The sequence below is a fragment of the Hypanus sabinus genome, chromosome 12 (genome assembly GCF_030144855.1).
Source record: "Hypanus sabinus isolate sHypSab1 chromosome 12, sHypSab1.hap1, whole genome shotgun sequence".
Taxonomy (NCBI): domain Eukaryota; kingdom Metazoa; phylum Chordata; class Chondrichthyes; order Myliobatiformes; family Dasyatidae; genus Hypanus; species Hypanus sabinus.
The window spans coordinates 60,321,120-60,337,783 of NC_082717.1; the positions used below are offsets into that span (position 1 = coordinate 60,321,120).

General features: G+C 55.6%; 1 protein-coding gene across 1 annotated transcript in view; it reads right to left on the reverse strand.

The window, feature by feature from the left end:
* si:ch211-130h14.4 (uncharacterized) overlaps nt 1–16,664 on the reverse strand; it is a 181,094-nt gene that overhangs the window by 99,342 nt on the left and 65,088 nt on the right. The window contains exon 3 of the mRNA XM_059986043.1: nt 4,178–4,306. Within this exon, the coding sequence (XP_059842026.1) occupies nt 4,178–4,306 (129 nt within the window). The remainder of the gene's footprint in view (nt 1–4,177; nt 4,307–16,664) is intronic.

The following is a 16,664-nucleotide window of genomic DNA, read 5'->3' on the forward strand; positions in this document are numbered from 1 at the left end:
CATGTTGATATTCTAAGCGTCAATGAGAATGCAAACTTTATCATTAACAAGATTTTAATATCTAAGGCTGATGACTATTTTCAGGTAATACATTGAACTCCTTGAACCCCTTTCCTTAAAGAGTGTTTTTTTAAAGTCTGTGAGTCCTTTATACAAAATGTGGGCTCTTGCTTCTTCTCTGAACAACCATGCTGCACATCATTCTTTTAAAATCCTAGATAACTGTTGTCAATGCAAGATATATCCTCAGTCCTTTTTTCTCCCAGCCTCCTTACCAACCCATTTCTCATTCTCAGTGTCTTCAACCTTGAATTTCATTCATCTAATGCTTTGTCTCTTCTAAGTTCATTGACCTCCTATTCTCTTTTGGTTTTTCCCTACATACAAACTCTCCAACACATTGATAGCTCTCTCTTTAAGGTGGCTATGCACAAGTGCTTCACTATTTCCATGGTGCTAGTTAGGAAAAGGGTCATATTTGATCACTCCTCTTTTTTGCTCTCTGCTATCTCACTCTTCACCAGTCAAATCAACTTCCTTCTGTATTCAGAATCCCTGTAGCCCAGCCTTTGGCTTCCATTCACCACGATGTTTCTGCAGTTTCTGATTCTCTCTGCCCTTCTTTCTGCCTTTGCTGTCCTGTTCTCAACTATTAAATGTCTGCAAGACGTTTCAGACCATGGAGAATTGAACTCCAGTCTTGCATGTCTCCATTATTTTGGGTGTATCAATGCCAACACTTGTGAAGCCAATCAAGGTCATGTAGTTGAGGACTTGACCTTCACTCCAGCATAAGCAGATACACTGAACCTATGAGTCTTGGAGTGGAAACAAGACAGAGCAACATGGATTGGGATACCAGAGCTCAAAGGGTATTTGAGGGTATCTTAATACTCCAGCTGTCAACTGATTTGCCCTGAAATTGTATTTTTGGAAGCATAAACTCCTGGCCTTCTCTGTCTTGGAAGTGTTGCCTACAAGACAGCACAGTTTGATGTTACTCATGGTGAGATAGGAGGTTTGGGTTAAGATCAGAGTATTCAGGTCCATGGATGCTGATGGTCACAGCTGCTTTGTTGCGAGTGTTCGGAGAGCACTGCTTAAAAGTGTAAAGAGCAACAAAGGTAGGCACTAAGGCATCTATGAGAGCAATTATAAATAAAAATGAAGGGCTGAGTTACTCAGCAGATTAGATAAAGAAAATATGACACATTAGTGACCCGTCGTCATATTGTGAAGGTGATAGCCAGCTATTGCATTGCTTTGATGTGTATAGAGTAACCAATCAGTGTGAACCCCTCACTAGAAAACAAAACTCTACAACAGGAATAAATGGTGCTCTTGCTCTGTTAAAAGGAATTACTAACATCTACATGGAGAAAACTCACAGGAGCCAGTCTTGCAGAAACTTGAAACTCTAAAGACTTTGGAAGGATCTGGAAACTTTGAGGTAAAGTATTTTATTTAGTGAACAACAAAATGATTGCTTAAATCACTAAAGCACTTATTATATTTGATTTGTGTTCTCCTTGTTCACTTAATTTGATTGTGTATTTGAAACAAAATAAAAGCATTAATACAGAAAGTGTATGTGGTGAGGCAGATGCACATCCATAAAAAAGGATAGGATATTCTGGTAGCCTTCTCTTCTCATGACCTTGCCCATCACCTCCCTCTGGATCCCCTCCTCCTTCCCTTTAGTCCATGGTCTACTGTCCTCTTCTATCAGAATCCTTTCTCTTCAGTCTTTTGCCTCTTCCTCATCCCAGCTTCTTTTCCCAACTGCTCATTTCCCTCCATAAATGCTGCCTAAACTTCTGAGTTCATCATGCAGTTTGTATTATCTACTCCACTCCAACTTTCTGATTTCTTTGCAAGTTATTGAATGATGTTTAAAATATCTTTAGCAGAACTGAGAAATGATCAAAGTACATAGGGCTCAAACTATGGTGGAAATTTTTTTACCCCTTTATTTTGTTAGGAGGTGGGATGGAAAACTGTGGGAGCCATGCAAGGACTCTTTCCATTAAAACTTCTGATAGCAAGTCACATTAAATTCCTAAAGAAGCTCTGTGCTGGCAACATAAATACTTGGGAATAGTCACTGATGGTCAGTGGGTTCCAAGGTGGTCAATAAGGGGTCTCTATAAGAATGAGTAAAGTAGTAAGGAATCCCTCACATCTGGAGACTGAAAGAAGATGCCCTTGCAATAAGAGCTGCGGAGACAGCCATTGATGTTCCAGATCTGTGAGATGTTAAAGACAACAAAAGATTTGAAACTTAACATTGGCCCTTATCTGGCTATTAGTGGAAGAGAACATTCACTGTGGTTACCATAAATCAAAGTAATGCTTGTGACTGGTTAACATTATGTTATGTGATCAGCCTACAATATTTACAACTTAAGTAGTCTGTTGCCGAGGCAAGACCTTAGAACCTTGCCTGTTACTTGACCCCCTGGGAATAAGGATTTTAGGAAAAGGTCAGGATAAAGGATAAAATCAATGGTTATTAAATGAACCATTGGGATGCAATAGAAATGGTAGCATCAATAAATATGACTACAGATGAAGGAAAATGCAAAACTGGTTTCTAATTGAAACCTGATGATTGATTTTTTTTTTCTTTTTCTATATTAAGGACCTTCATATTGAAATAATGAAAAGAATTAGTGTTTGGTGCAAATCTCTGGGAGAACGAGTGATTTACTATGGACAAGCACACTGCAGTGAAGGAGTTTGTTTCAGAAGAAGCCAATCAATATCTTGTTGGTAATGGAACTTGCAAATAAAGTTATGTAAGATTCAAAGCTTTAGTGTGCTGGAGGAAACCAATCCAGGTGTGGCAGACTATCCCACAGTGAACATATGGTGACTTGTCAGAGAGAGGATGGACATAATATGCTTCCTGGCCTGTTACTGAAGTTCACTCTGGTTGCTTCTCAGTAGTGATTACGTTGATTCTGCTAAACCTTTTGTAACAAACATTGTTGGTGTAACTATTGGTCTTCTTATGTAAAGATTGTTTCTTCATTTCAGCCATAGAGCACAGAAATATCTCTGAGGTGTTCACTCAATGTGCTCTGACCAATGAAAATCCAAGATCATTTACTAGATAGCAGAACATTGGTCTGGAGGGTTTTTGGGTATGATTGTTTCACATTACAGAAGGAATCTTTCAAAGACAAGGAATAATATTTTGGGGTAAACTCAGAAAACTCTAGAGTTATAAAAAGAAGCAACTGGAATTCCATTAATTGTGTACCATGGGAAGTCTGACCAAGGATGTTGAATACAAGACTTTCAGATAATACTGATTTCATTGTGAGAAAATTGAACAACATTCAAAGTAGCTGATGTAACAGCAAAAGCTGCTGGGAAAATCACAGAGAACAAAACTGAGTTGCAAATGTTATATTAAAGGCTTTCATCAGCTGTGCTTAGTCATAGCAAAGTTGATGCTAGGCCTGCCTGAGCAGTTTCTGCCTCAGGTCAGATTTCCAGCCTCTGTGTTTTGGCTCGGAAAGCCAAAGAAAGAGGGATTACTTGCGATAGAAGGTGTGCAGTTAGTCCAAATTGATTCTAAGTATGTGAGGTTTGTTGTATAAGGAGAGATTCCGACCTATAGTAGCTAGAAGAATAAAAGCTGATCTCTCTGCAATGTGTAATATTCTTAGAGCCTTTGCAAAGACATGATAGAGGTGCCTAAGACCAGAGGGCACAGGTTTAAGGTGAGAAACAAAAGGTTTAGAGGGGAATTAAGAAAGAATTCTTTCATCCAGAACATGCTATCAAAGAAAGTGATGGAGGCAGGTACTCACAATATTCACGAAGCATTTGGATGACCATGAATAGAAGGCTATGGGCTAAATGCCAGCAAATAGGACCAGGATAGACTTGTTCACCCTGAAATTTTCAGGTTTATTGAAAGTGGATTTTTCTCTTTGGGTATAAGAAAATGGCAGAAATGAAGTTCTTAAATGAAAATAATGGCAGAATCGCACACACATCTTTGCCTCCTCAACACTGAGGACAATATGTCTCAGTATCTTTTTCTTCCCCTTTCCACTGTAATCCTTCCCAGGTTATGCACCAACTAGTATAAAACAACAGGATATTTTTGAAGAGAAAGTTGCTCATGTTTTCCAGTGGCTGGACAAGCATGGCTGCAGTTTACCTGCTCCTCAAGAGCTTTCCTTTTAGCTTTCACCTTCAGGTCTTCTTCATCCTCATCTGATGAGGAGAGTCTTCTCTGTCTGCCTAACTCTCTGTCTCTTTGTGGATGCTTCTGTTGACCTTTGTTATCCTGCACAAAATCAGACTATTGGAGGTTACAGTGTATAGGAAGCAAATACATTAATAAGCCAGATTTGGACAAATGTTGGGGGATCCATTGTTAGAAAAGTTGTTCATTTTGTGCTCTCATCATGAAAATTTTTAACATTTGTTCTGCATTTTTAGTACCCAGCCTGGGTTCATTTCCCACTGCTGTTTGTATGGAGTTTGGATACTCTTCCCATGACTGCATGGGTTTCCTCCCACATTCCAAAGATGTACCAGTTCATAGGTTAATAGGTCACTGTAAATTGTCCCATGATCAGGCTCAGATTACATTGGCGGATTGCTGGGCGGTCAGAAAGGCCTACTGCACGCTGCAATTCAACAAGTGAATAAATAAATATTACTTGGATCATCCAAGACTGGATTTGTCAACAACTGGTCTGCGCCAAAGTCATTCCACAGGTTCATGGTTAAGGAAGTACAGTGATAGTCTTAGATTTATGACTGGAGCAGAATTTGACAAAACCCTGGACACAGTAACTTTAAAATCTGATCCGCTCCAGCTCCAGCCAGGTATATTGCTTAAGCTGGGTGACTGCAGGCTGGGATCATGGACCACATATGCAGTAAAGTGGGTCAGAGAGCAGCTGGCTTGGGAAGGATGGACATCTGGACCATGGAGAGATAAGCAAACTGGGAAGGTTCAGGAGGTGGAGTGGTGTGTGGGGTTCAGGAGGTGGAGTGGTGTGTGGGGTTCAGGAGGTGGAGTGGTGTGCGAGGTTCAGGAGGTGGAGTGGTGTACGGGGTTTCAGGAGGTGGAGTGGTGTGTGGGGTTCAGGAGGTGGAGTGGTGTACGGGGTTCAGGAGGTGGAGTGGTGTGTGGGGTTCAGGAGGTGGAGTGGTGTGGGGTTCAGGAGGTGGAGTGGTGTACGGGGTTCAGGAGGTGGAGTGGTGTACGGGGTTCAGGAGGTGGAGTGGTGTGGGGTTCAGGAGGTGGAGTGGTGTGCGGGGTTCAGGAGGTGGAGTGGTGTGCGGGGTTCAGGAGGTGGAGTGGTGTGCGGGGTTCAGGAGGTGGAGTGGTGTGTGGGGTTCAGGAGGTGGAGTGGTGTGTGGGGTTCAGGAGGTGGAGTGGTGTACGGGGTTCAGGAGGTGGAGTGGTGTGCGGGGTTCAGGAGGTGGAGTGGTGTGCGGGGTTCAGGAGGTGGAGTGGTGTGTGGGGATCAGGAGGTGGAGTGGTGTGCGGGGTTCAGGAGGTGGAGTGGTGTGCGAGGTTCAGGAGGGGGAGTGGTGTGCGAGGTTCAGGAGGGGGAGTGGTGTGTGGGGTTCAGGAGGTGGAGTGGTGTGTGGGGTTCAGGAGGTGGAGTGGTGTGGGGTTCAGGAGGTGGAGTGGTGTGAAGGGTTCAGGAAGGGGAGTGGTGTGCGAGGTTCAGGAGGTGGAGTGGTGTGCGGGGTTCAGGAGGTGGGGTGGTGTACGGGGTTCAGGAGGTGGAGTGGTGTGCGAGGTTCAGGAGGGGGAGTGGTGTGCGGGGTTCAGGAGGTGGAGTGGTGTGTGGGGTTCAGGAGGTGGAGTGGTGTGTGGGGTTCAGGAGGTGGGGTGGTGTACGGGGTTCAGGAGGTGGAGTGGTGTGTGGGGTTCAGGAGGTGGAGTGGTGTGCGGGGTTCAGGAGGTGGAGTGGTGTGTGGGGTTCAGGAGGTGGAGTGGTGTGTGAGGTTCAGGAGGGGGAGTGGTGTGTGGGGTTCAGGAGGGGGAGTGGTGTGTGGGGTTCAGGAGGTGGAGTGGTGTGTGAGGTTCAGGAGGTGGAGTGGTGTGCGAGGTTCAGGGGGGGAGTGGTGTGTGGGGTTCAGGAGGGGGAGTGGTGTGCGGGGTTCAGGAGGTGGAGTGGTGTGTGGGGTTCAGGAGGTGGAGTGGTGTGTGGGGTTCAGGAGGTGGAGTGGTGTGCGAGGTTCAGGAGGTGGAGTGGTGTACGGGGTTCAGGAGGTGGAGTGGTGTGTGGGGATCAGGAGGTGGAGTGGTGTGTGGGGTTCAGGAGGTGGAGTGGTGTGCGAGGTTCAGGAGGTGGAGTGGTGTACGGGGTTTCAGGAGGTGGAGTGGTGTGTGGGGTTCAGGAGGTGGAGTGGTGTACAGGGTTCAGGAGGTGGAGTGGTGTGTGGGGTTCAGGAGGTGGAGTGGTGTGTGAGGTTCAGGAGGGGGAGTGGTGTGTGGGGTTCAGGAGGGGGAGTGATATGTGGGGTTCAGGAGGTGGAGTGGAGTGTGAGGTTCAGGAGGTGGAGTGGTGTGCGAGGTTCAGGGGGGGAGTGGTGTGTGGGGTTCAGGTGGAGTGGTGTGTGAGGTTCAGGAGGTGGAGTGGTGTGCGAGGTTCAGGGGGGGAGTGGTGTGTGGGGTTCAGGAGGGGGAGTGGTGTGCGGGGTTCAGGAGGTGGAGTGGTGTGTGGGGTTCAGGAGGTGGACTGGTGTGTGGGGTTCAGGAGGTGGAGTGGTGTGCGAGGTTCAGGAGGGGGAGTGGTGTGCGGGGTTCAGGAGGTGGAGTGGTGTGTGGGGTTCAGGAGGTGGAGTGGTGTGCGAGGTTCAGGGGGGGAGTGGTGTGTGGGGTTCAGGAGGGGGAGTGGTGTGCGGGGTTCAGGAGGTGGAGTGGTGTGTGGGGTTCAGGAGGTGGAGTGGTGTGTGGGGTTCAGGAGGTGGAGTGGTGTGCGAGGTTCAGGAGGGGGAGTGGTGTGCGGGGTTCAGGAGGTGGAGTGGTGTGTGGGGTTCAGGAGGTGGAGTGGTGTGTGAGGTTCAGGAGGGGGAGTGGTGTGTGGGGTTCAGGAGGGGGAGTGGTGTGTGGGGTTCAGGAGGTGGAGTGGTGTATGAGGTTCAGGAGGTGGAGTGGTGTGTGGGGTTCAGGAGGTGGAGTGGTGTGCGGGGTTCAGGAGGTGGAGTGGTGTGTGGGGTTCAGGAGGTGGAGTGGTGTGCGGGGTTCAGGAGGTGGAGTGGTGTGTGGGGTTCAGGAGGTGGAGTGGTGTGTGGGGTTCAGGAGGTGGAGTGGTGTGGGGTTCAGGAGGTGGAGTGGTGTGAGGGGTTCAGGAAGGGGAGTGGTGTGCGAGGTTCAGGAGGTGGAGTGGTGTGTGGGGTTCAGGAGGTGGAGTGGTGTACGGGGTTCAGGAGGTGGAGTGGTGTGCGGGGTTCAGGAGGGGGAGTGGTGTGTGAGGTTCCGGAGGTGGAGTGGTGTGAGGGGTTCAGGAGATGGAGTGGTGTACGGGGTTCAGGAGGTGGAGTGGTGTGCGAGGTTCAGGAGGGGGAGTGGTGTGCGGGGTTCAGGAGGTGGAGTGGAGTGCGGGGTTCAGGAGGTGGAGTGGTGTGTGGGGTTCAGGAGGTGGAGTGGTGTACGGGGTTCAGGAGGGGGAGTGGTGTGCGGGGTTCAGGAGGTGGAGTGGTGTGTGGGGTTCAGGAGGTGGAGTGGTCTGGGGTTCAGGAGGTGGAGTGGTGTGAAGGGTTCAGGAAGGGGAGTGGTGTGCGAGGTTCAGGAGGTGGAGTGGTGTGCGGGGTTCAGGAGGTGGGTTGGTGTACGGGGTTCAGGAGGTGGAGTGGTGTGTGAGGTTCCGGAGGTGGAGTGGTGTGAGGGGTTCAGGAGATGGAGTGGTGTACGGGGTTCAGGAGGTGGAGTGGTGTGCGAGGTTCAGGAGGGGGAGTGGTGTGCGGGGTTCAGGAGGTGGAGTGGTGTGTGGGGTTCAGGAGGTGGAGTGGTGTGGGGTTCAGGATGTGGAGTGGTGTGAAGGGTTCAGGAAGGGGAGTGGTGTGCGAGGTTCAGGAGGTAGAGTGGTGTGCGGGGTTCAGGAGGTGGGGTGGTGTACGGGGTTCAGGAGGTGGAGTGGTGTGCGAGGTTCAGGAGGGGGAGTGGTGTGCGGGGTTCAGGAGGTGGAGTGGTGTGTGGGGTTCAGGAGGTGGAGTGGTGTGTGGGGTTCAGGAGGTGGAGTGGTGTGTGAGGTTCAGGAGGGGGAGTGGTGTGTGGGGTTCAGGAGGTGGAGTGGTGTGTGGGGTTCAGGAGGTGGAGTGGTGTGCGGGGTTCAGGAGGTGGAGTGGTGTGTGGGGTTCAGGAGGTGGAGTGGTGTGTGGGGTTCAGGAGGTGGAGTGGTGTGCGAGGTTCAGGAGGTGGAGTGGTGTACGGGGTTCAGGAGGTGGAGTGGTGTGTGGGGTTCAGGAGGTGGAGTGGTGTGTGGGGTTCAGGAGGTGGAGTGGTGTGTGGGGTTCAGGAGGTGGAGTGGTGTACGGGGTTCAGGAGGTGGAGTGGTGCACGGGGTTCAGGAGGTGGAGTGGTGCGAGGTACAGGAGGTGGAGTGGTGTGTGGGGTTCAGGAGGTGGAGTGGTGTGTGGGGTTCAGGAGGTGGAGTGGTGTGTGGGGTTCAGGAGGGGGAGTGGAGAGCGGGGTTCAGGAGGTGGAGTGGTGTGTGGGGTTCAGGAGGTGGAGTGGTGTGCGGGGTTCAGGAGGTGTAGTGGTGTGCGGGGTTCAGGAGGTGGAGTGGTGTGTGGGGTTCAGGAGGTGGAGTGGTGTGCGGGGTTCAGGAGGTGGAGTGGTGTGTGGGGTTCAGGAGGTGGAGTGGTGTGTGGGGTTCAGGAGGTGGAGTGGTGTGCGAGGTTCAGTAGGTGGAGTGGTGTGTGGGGTTCAGGAGGGGGAGTGGTGTGCGGGGTTCAGGAGGTGGAGTGGTGTGTGGGGTTCAGGAGGTGGACTGGTGTGTGGGGTTCAGGAGGTGGAGTGGTGTGCGAGGTTCAGGAGGGGGAGTGGTGTGCGGGGTTCAGGAGGTGGAGTGGTGTGTGGGGTTCAGGAGGTGGAGTGGTGTGCGAGGTTCAGGGGGGGAGTGGTGTGTGGGGTTCAGGAGGGGGAGTGGTGTGCGGGGTTCAGGAGGTGGAGTGGTGTGTGGGGTTCAGGAGGTGGAGTGGTGTGTGGGGTTCAGGAGGTGGAGTGGTGTGCGAGGTTCAGGAGGGGGAGTGGTGTGCGGGGTTCAGGAGGTGGAGTGGTGTGTGGGGTTCAGGAGGTGGAGTGGTGTGTGAGGTTCAGGAGGGGGAGTGGTGTGTGGGGTTCAGGAGGGGGAGTGGTGTGTGGGGTTCAGGAGGTGGAGTGGTGTATGAGGTTCAGGAGGTGGAGTGGTGTGTGGGGTTCAGGAGGTGGAGTGGTGTGCGGGGTTCAGGAGGTGGAGTGGTGTGTGGGGTTCAGGAGGTGGAGTGGTGTGCGGGGTTCAGGAGGTGGAGTGGTGTGTGGGGTTCAGGAGGTGGAGTGGTGTGTGGGGTTCAGGAGGTGGAGTGGTGTGGGGTTCAGGAGGTGGAGTGGTGTGAGGGGTTCAGGAAGGGGAGTGGTGTGCGAGGTTCAGGAGGTGGAGTGGTGTGTGGGGTTCAGGAGGTGGAGTGGTGTACGGGGTTCAGGAGGTGGAGTGGTGTGCGGGGTTCAGGAGGGGGAGTGGTGTGTGAGGTTCCGGAGGTGGAGTGGTGTGAGGGGTTCAGGAGATGGAGTGGTGTACGGGGTTCAGGAGGTGGAGTGGTGTGCGAGGTTCAGGAGGGGGAGTGGTGTGCGGGGTTCAGGAGGTGGAGTGGAGTGCGGGGTTCAGGAGGTGGAGTGGTGTGTGGGGTTCAGGAGGTGGAGTGGTGTGTGGGGTTCAGGAGGTGGAGTGGTCTGGGGTTCAGGAGGTGGAGTGGTGTGAAGGGTTCAGGAAGGGGAGTGGTGTGCGAGGTTCAGGAGGTGGAGTGGTGTGCGGGGTTCAGGAGGTGGGTTGGTGTACGGGGTTCAGGAGGTGGAGTGGTGTGCGAGGTTCAGGAGGGGGAGTGGTGTGTGGGGTTCAGGAGGTGGAGTGGTGTGTGGGGTTCAGGAGGTGGAGTGGTGTGGGGTTCAGGAGGTGGAGTGGTGTGAAGGGTTCAGGAAGGGGAGTGGTGTGCGAGGTTCAGGAGGTGGAGTGGTGTGCGGGGTTCAGGAGGTGGGGTGGTGTACGGGGTTCAGGAGGTGGAGTGGTGTGCGAGGTTCAGGAGGGGGAGTGGTGTGCGGGGTTCAGGAGGTGGAGTGGTGTGTGGGGTTCAGGAGGTGGAGTGGTGTGTGAGGTTCAGGAGGGGGAGTGGTGTGTGGGGTTCAGGAGGGGGAGTGGTGTGTGGGGTTCAGGAGGTGGAGTGGTGTGTGAGGTTCAGGAGGTGGAGTGGTGTGCGAGGTTCAGGGGGGGAGTGGTGTGTGGGGTTCAGGAGGGGGAGTGGTGTGCGGGGTTCAGGAGGTGGAGTGGTGTGTGGGGTTCAGGAGGTGGAGTGGTGTGTGGGGTTCAGGAGGTGGAGTGGTGTGTGGGGTTCAGGAGGTGGAGTGGTGTGTGAGGTTCAGGAGGTGGAGTGGTGTGCGGGGTTCAGGAGGTGGAGTGGTGTGTGGGGTTCAGGAGGGGGAGTGGTGTGAGGGGTTCAGGAGGTGGAGTGGTGTGCGGGGTTCAGGAGGTGGAGTGGTGTGTGGGGTTCAGGAGGTGGAGTGGTGTGCGAGGTTCAGGAGGTGGAGTGGTGTACGGGGTTCAGGAGGTGGAGTGGTGTGTGGGGATCAGGAGGTGGAGTGGTGTGTGGGGTTCAGGAGGTGGAGTGGTGTGCGAGGTTCAGGAGGTGGAGTGGTGTGTGGGGTTCAGGAGGTGGAGTGGTGTGTGAGGTTCAGGAGGGGGAGTGGTGTGTGGGGTTCAGGAGGGGGAGTGGTGTGTGGGGTTCAGGAGGTGGAGTGGTGTGTGAGGTTCAGGAGGTGGAGTGGTGTGCGAGGTTCAGGGGGGGAGTGGTGTGTGGGGTTCAGGAGGTGGAGTGGTGTGCGAGGTTCAGGAGGTGGAGTGGTGTGCGAGGTTCAGGGGGGGAGTGGTGTGTGGGGTTCAGGAGGGGGAGTGGTGTGGGGTTCAGGAGTTGGAGTGGTGTGCGGGGTTCAGGAGGGGGAGTGGTGTACGGGGTTCAGGAGTTGGAGTGGTGTGCGGGGTTCAGGAGGTGGAGTGGTGTGTGGGGTTCAGGAGGTGGAGTGGTGTGCGAGGTTCAGGAGGTGGAGTGGTGTACGAGGTTCAGGAGGTGGAGTGGTGTGTGGGGATCAGGAGGTGGAGTGGTGTGTGGGGTTCAGGAGGTGGAGTGGTGTGCGAGGTTCAGGAGGTGGAGTGGTGTACGGGGTTTCAGGAGGTGGAGTGGTGTGTGGGGTTCAGGAGGTGGAGTGGTGTACGGGGTTTCAGGAGGTGGAGTGGTGTGTGGGGTTCAGGAGGTGGAGTGGTGTATGAGGTTCAGGAGGTGGAGTGGTGTGTGGGGTTCAGGAGGTGGAGTGGTGTACGGGGTTCAGGAGGTGGAGTGGTCTGGGGTTCAGGAGGTGGAGTGGTGTGAAGGGTTCAGGAAGGGGAGTGGTGTGCGAGGTTCAGGAGGTGGAGTGGTGTGCGGGGTTCAGGAGGTGGGTTGGTGTACGGGGTTCAGGAGGTGGAGTGGTGTGCGGGGTTCAGGAGGTGGAGTGGTGTGTGGGGTTCAGGAGGTGGAGTGGTGTACGGGGTTCAGGAGGTGGAGTGGTGTGCGGGGTTCAGGAGGGGGAGTGGTGTGTGAGGTTCCGGAGGTGGAGTGGTGTGAGGGGTTCAGGAGATGGAGTGGTGTACGGGGTTCAGGAGGTGGAGTGGTGTGCGAGGTTCAGGAGGGGGAGTGGTGTGCGGGGTTCAGGAGGTGGAGTGGTGTGTGGGGTTCAGGAGGTGGAGTGGTGTGGGGTTCAGGATGTGGAGTGGTTTGAAGGGTTCAGGAAGGGGAGTGGTGTGCGAGGTTCAGGAGGTAGAGTGGTGTGCGGGGTTCAGGAGGTGGGGTGGTGTACGGGGTTCAGGAGGTGGAGTGGTGTGCGAGGTTCAGGAGGGGGAGTGGTGTGCGGGGTTCAGGAGGTGGAGTGGTGTGTGGGGTTCAGGAGGTGGAGTGGTGTGTGGGGTTCAGGAGGTGGAGTGGTGTGTGAGGTTCAGGAGGGGGAGTGGTGTGTGGGGTTCAGGAGGTGGAGTGGTGTGTGGGGTTCAGGAGGTGGAGTGGTGTGCGGGGTTCAGGAGGTGGAGTGGTGTGTGGGGTTCAGGAGGTGGAGTGGTGTGTGGGGTTCAGGAGGTGGAGTGGTGTGCGAGGTTCAGGAGGTGGAGTGGTGTACGGGGTTCAGGAGGTGGAGTGGTGTGTGGGGTTCAGGAGGTGGAGTGGTGTGTGGGGTTCAGGAGGTGGAGTGGTGTGTGGGGTTCAGGAGGTGGAGTGGTGTACGGGGTTCAGGAGGTGGAGTGGTGCACGGGGTTCAGGAGGTGGAGTGGTGCGAGGTACAGGAGGTGGAGTGGTGTGTGGGGTTCAGGAGGTGGAGTGGTGTGTGGGGTTCAGGAGGTGGAGTGGTGTGTGGGGTTCAGGAGGGGGAGTGGAGAGCGGGGTTCAGGAGGTGGAGTGGTGTGTGGGGTTCAGGAGGTGGAGTGGTGTGCGGGGTTCAGGAGGTGTAGTGGTGTGCGGGGTTCAGGAGGTGGAGTGGTGTGTGGGGTTCAGGAGGTGGAGTGGTGTGCGGGGTTCAGGAGGTGGAGTGGTGTGTGGGGTTCAGGAGGTGGAGTGGTGTGTGGGGTTCAGGAGGTGGAGTGGTGTGCGAGGTTCAGGAGGTGGAGTGGTGTACGGGGTTCAGGAGGTGGAGTGGTGTGTGGGGATCAGGAGGTGGAGTGGTGTGTGGGGTTCAGGAGGTGGAGTGGTGTGCGAGGTTCAGGAGGTGGAGTGGTGTACGGGGTTTCAGGAGGTGGAGTGGTGTGTGGGGTTCAGGAGGTGGAGTGGTGTACAGGGTTCAGGAGGTGGAGTGGTGTGTGGGGTTCAGGAGGTGGAGTGGTGTGTGAGGTTCAGGAGGGGGAGTGGTGTGTGGGGTTCAGGAGGGGGAGTGATATGTGGGGTTCAGGAGGTGGAGTGGTGTGTGAGGTTCAGGAGGTGGAGTGGTGTGCGAGGTTCAGGGGGGGAGTGGTGTGTGGGGTTCAGGTGGAGTGGTGTGTGAGGTTCAGGAGGTGGAGTGGTGTGCGAGGTTCAGTGGGGGAGTGGTGTGTGGGGTTCAGGAGGGGGAGTGGTGTGCGGGGTTCAGGAGGTGGAGTGGTGTGTGGGGTTCAGGAGGTGGACTGGTGTGTGGGGTTCAGGAGGTGGAGTGGTGTGCGAGGTTCAGGAGGGGGAGTGGTGTGCGGGGTTCAGGAGGTGGAGTGGTGTGTGGGGTTCAGGAGGTGGAGTGGTGTGGGAGGTTCAGGGGGGGAGTGGTGTGTGGGGTTCAGGAGGGGGAGTGGTGTGCGGGGTTCAGGAGGTGGAGTGGTGTGTGGGGTTCAGGAGGTGGAGTGGTGTGTGGGGTTCAGGAGGTGGAGTGGTGTGCGAGGTTCAGGAGGGGGAGTGGTGTGTGGGGTTCAGGAGGTGGAGTGGTGTGTGAGGTTCAGGAGGGGGAGTGGTGTGTGGGGTTCAGGAGGGGGAGTGGTGTGTGGGGTTCAGGAGGTGGGGTGGTGTGTGGGGTTCAGGAGGTGGAGCGGAGTGCGGGGTTCAGGAGGTGGAGTGGTGTGTGGGGTTCAGGAGGTGGAGTGGTGTGTGGGGTTCAGGAGGTGGAGTGGTGTGCGGGGTTCAGGAGGTGGAGTGGAGTGTGGGGTTCAGGAGGTGGAGTGGTGTGCGGGGTTCAGGAGGTGGAGTGGTGTGTGGGGTTCAGGAGGTGGAGTGGTGTGTGAGGTTCAGGAGGGGGAGTGGTGTGTGGGGTTCAGGAGGGGGAGTGGTGTGTGGGGTTCAGGAGGTGGAGTGGTGTATGAGGTTCAGGAGGTGGAGTGGTGTGTGGGGTTCAGGAGGTGGAGTGGTGTGCGGGGTTCAGGAGGTGGAGTGGTGTGTGGGGATCAGGAGGTGGAGTGGTGTGCGGGGTTCAGGAGGTGGAGTGGTGTGTGGGGTTCAGGAGGTGGAGTGGTGTGTGGGGTTCAGGAGGTGGAGTGGTGTGGGGTTCAGGAGGTGGAGTGGTGTGAGGGGTTCAGGAAGGGGAGTGGTGTGCGAGGTTCAGGAGGTGGAGTGGTGTGTGGGGTTCAGGAGGTGGAGTGGTGTACGGGGTTCAGGAGGTGGAGTGGTGTGCGGGGTTCAGGAGGGGGAGTGGTGTGTGAGGTCCCGGAGGTGGAGTGGTGTGAGGGGTTCAGGAGATGGAGTGGTGTACGGGGTTCAGGAGGTGGAGTGGTGTGCGAGGTTCAGGAGGGGGAGTGGTGTGCGGGGTTCAGGAGGTGGAGTGGAGTGCGGGGTTCAGGAGGTGGAGTGGTGTGTGGGGTTCAGGAGGTGGAGTGGTGTGTGGGGTTCAGGAGGTGGAGTGGTCTGGGGTTCAGGAGGTGGAGTGGTGTGAAGGGTTCAGGAAGGGGAGTGGTGTGCGAGGTTCAGGAGGTGGAGTGGTGTGCGGGGTTCAGGAGGTGGGGTGGTGTACGGGGTTCAGGAGGTGGAGTGGTGTGCGAGGTTCAGGAGGGGGAGTGGTGTGTGGGGTTCAGGAGGTGGAGTGGTGTGTGGGGTTCAGGAGGTGGAGTGGTGTGTGGGGTTCAGGAGGTGGAGTGGTGTGGGGTTCAGGAGGTGGAGTGGTGTGAAGGGTTCAGGAAGGGGAGTGGTGTGCGAGGTTCAGGAGGTGGAGTGGTGTGCGGGGTTCAGGAGGTGGGGTGGTGTACGGGGTTCAGGAGGTGGAGTGGTGTGCGAGGTTCAGGAGGGGGAGTGGTGTGCGGGGTTCAGGAGGTGGAGTGGTGTGTGGGGTTCAGGAGGTGGAGTGGTGTGTGAGGTTCAGGAGGGGGAGTGGTGTGTGGGGTTCAGGAGGGGGAGTGGTGTGTGGGGTTCAGGAGGTGGAGTGGTGTGCGAGGTTCAGGGGGGAGTGGTGTGTGGGGTTCAGGAGGGGGAGTGGTGTGCGGGGTTCAGGAGGTGGAGTGGTGTGTGGGGTTCAGGAGGTGGAGTGGTGTGTGGGGTTCAGGAGGTGGAGTGGTGTGTGGGGTTCAGGAGGTGGAGTGGTGTGTGAGGTTCAGGAGGTGGAGTGGTGTGCGGGGTTCAGGAGGTGGAGTGGTGTGTGGGGTTCAGGAGGTGGAGTGGTGTGTGGGGTTCAGGAGGGGGAGTGGTGTGAGGGGTTCAGGAGGTGGAGTGGTGTGCGGGGTTCAGGAGGTGGAGTGGTGTGTGGGGTTCAGGAGGTGGAGTGGTGTGCGAGGTTCAGGAGGTGGAGTGGTGTACGGGGTTCAGGAGGTGGAGTGGTGTGTGGGGATCAGGAGGTGGAGTGGTGTGTGGGGTTCAGGAGGTGGAGTGGTGTGTGGGGTTCAGGAGGTGGAGTGGTGTGCGAGGTTCAGGAGGTGGAGTGGTGTGTGGGGTTCAGGAGGTGGAGTGGTGTGTGAGGTTCAGGAGGGGGAGTGGTGTGTGGGGTTCAGGAGGGGGAGTGGTGTGTGGGGTTCAGGAGGTGGAGTGGTGTGTGAGGTTCAGGAGGTGGAGTGGTGTGCGAGGTTCAGGGGGGGAGTGGTGTGTGGGGTTCAGGAGGTGGAGTGGTGTGTGAGGTTCAGGAGGTGGAGTGGTGTGCGAGGTTCAGGGGGGGAGTGGTGTGTGGGGTTCAGGAGGGGGAGTGGTGTGGGGTTCAGGAGTTGGAGTGGTGTGCGGGGTTCAGGAGGGGGAGTGGTGTACGGGGTTCAGGAGTTGGAGTGGTGTGCGGGGTTCAGGAGGTGGAGTGGTGTGTGGGGTTCAGGAGGTGGAGTGGTGTGCGAGGTTCAGGAGGTGGAGTGGTGTACGAGGTTCAGGAGGTGGAGTGGTGTGTGGGGATCAGGAGGTGGAGTGGTGTGTGGGGTTCAGGAGGTGGAGTGGTGTGCGAGGTTCAGGAGGTGGAGTGGTGTACGGGGTTTCAGGAGGTGGAGTGGTGTGTGGGGTTCAGGAGGTGGAGTGGTGTACGGGGTTTCAGGAGGTGGAGTGGTGTGTGGGGTTCAGGAGGTGGAGTGGTGTATGAGGTTCAGGAGGTGGAGTGGTGTGTGGGGTTCAGGAGGTGGAGTGGTGTACGGGGTTCAGGAGGTGGAGTGGTGTGTGGGGTTCAGGAGGTGGAGTGGTGTGCGGGGTTCAGGAGGTGGAGTGGTGTGTGGGGTTCAGGAGGTGGAGTGGTGTACGGGGTTCAGGAGGTGGAGTGGTGTGCGGGGTTCAGGAGGGGGAGTGGTGTGTGAGGTTCCGGAGGTGGAGTGGTGTGAGGGGTTCAGGAGATGGAGTGGTGTACGGGGTTCAGGAGGTGGAGTGGTGTGCGAGGTTCAGGAGGGGGAGTGGTGTGCGGGGTTCAGGAGGTGGAGTGGTGTGTGGGGTTCAGGAGGTGGAGTGGTGTGGGGTTCAGGAGGTGGAGTGGTGTGAAGGGTTCAGGAAGGGGAGTGGTGTGCGAGGTTCAGGAGGTAGAGTGGACGGGGTTCAGGAGGTGGAGTGGTGTGCGAGGTTCAGGAGGG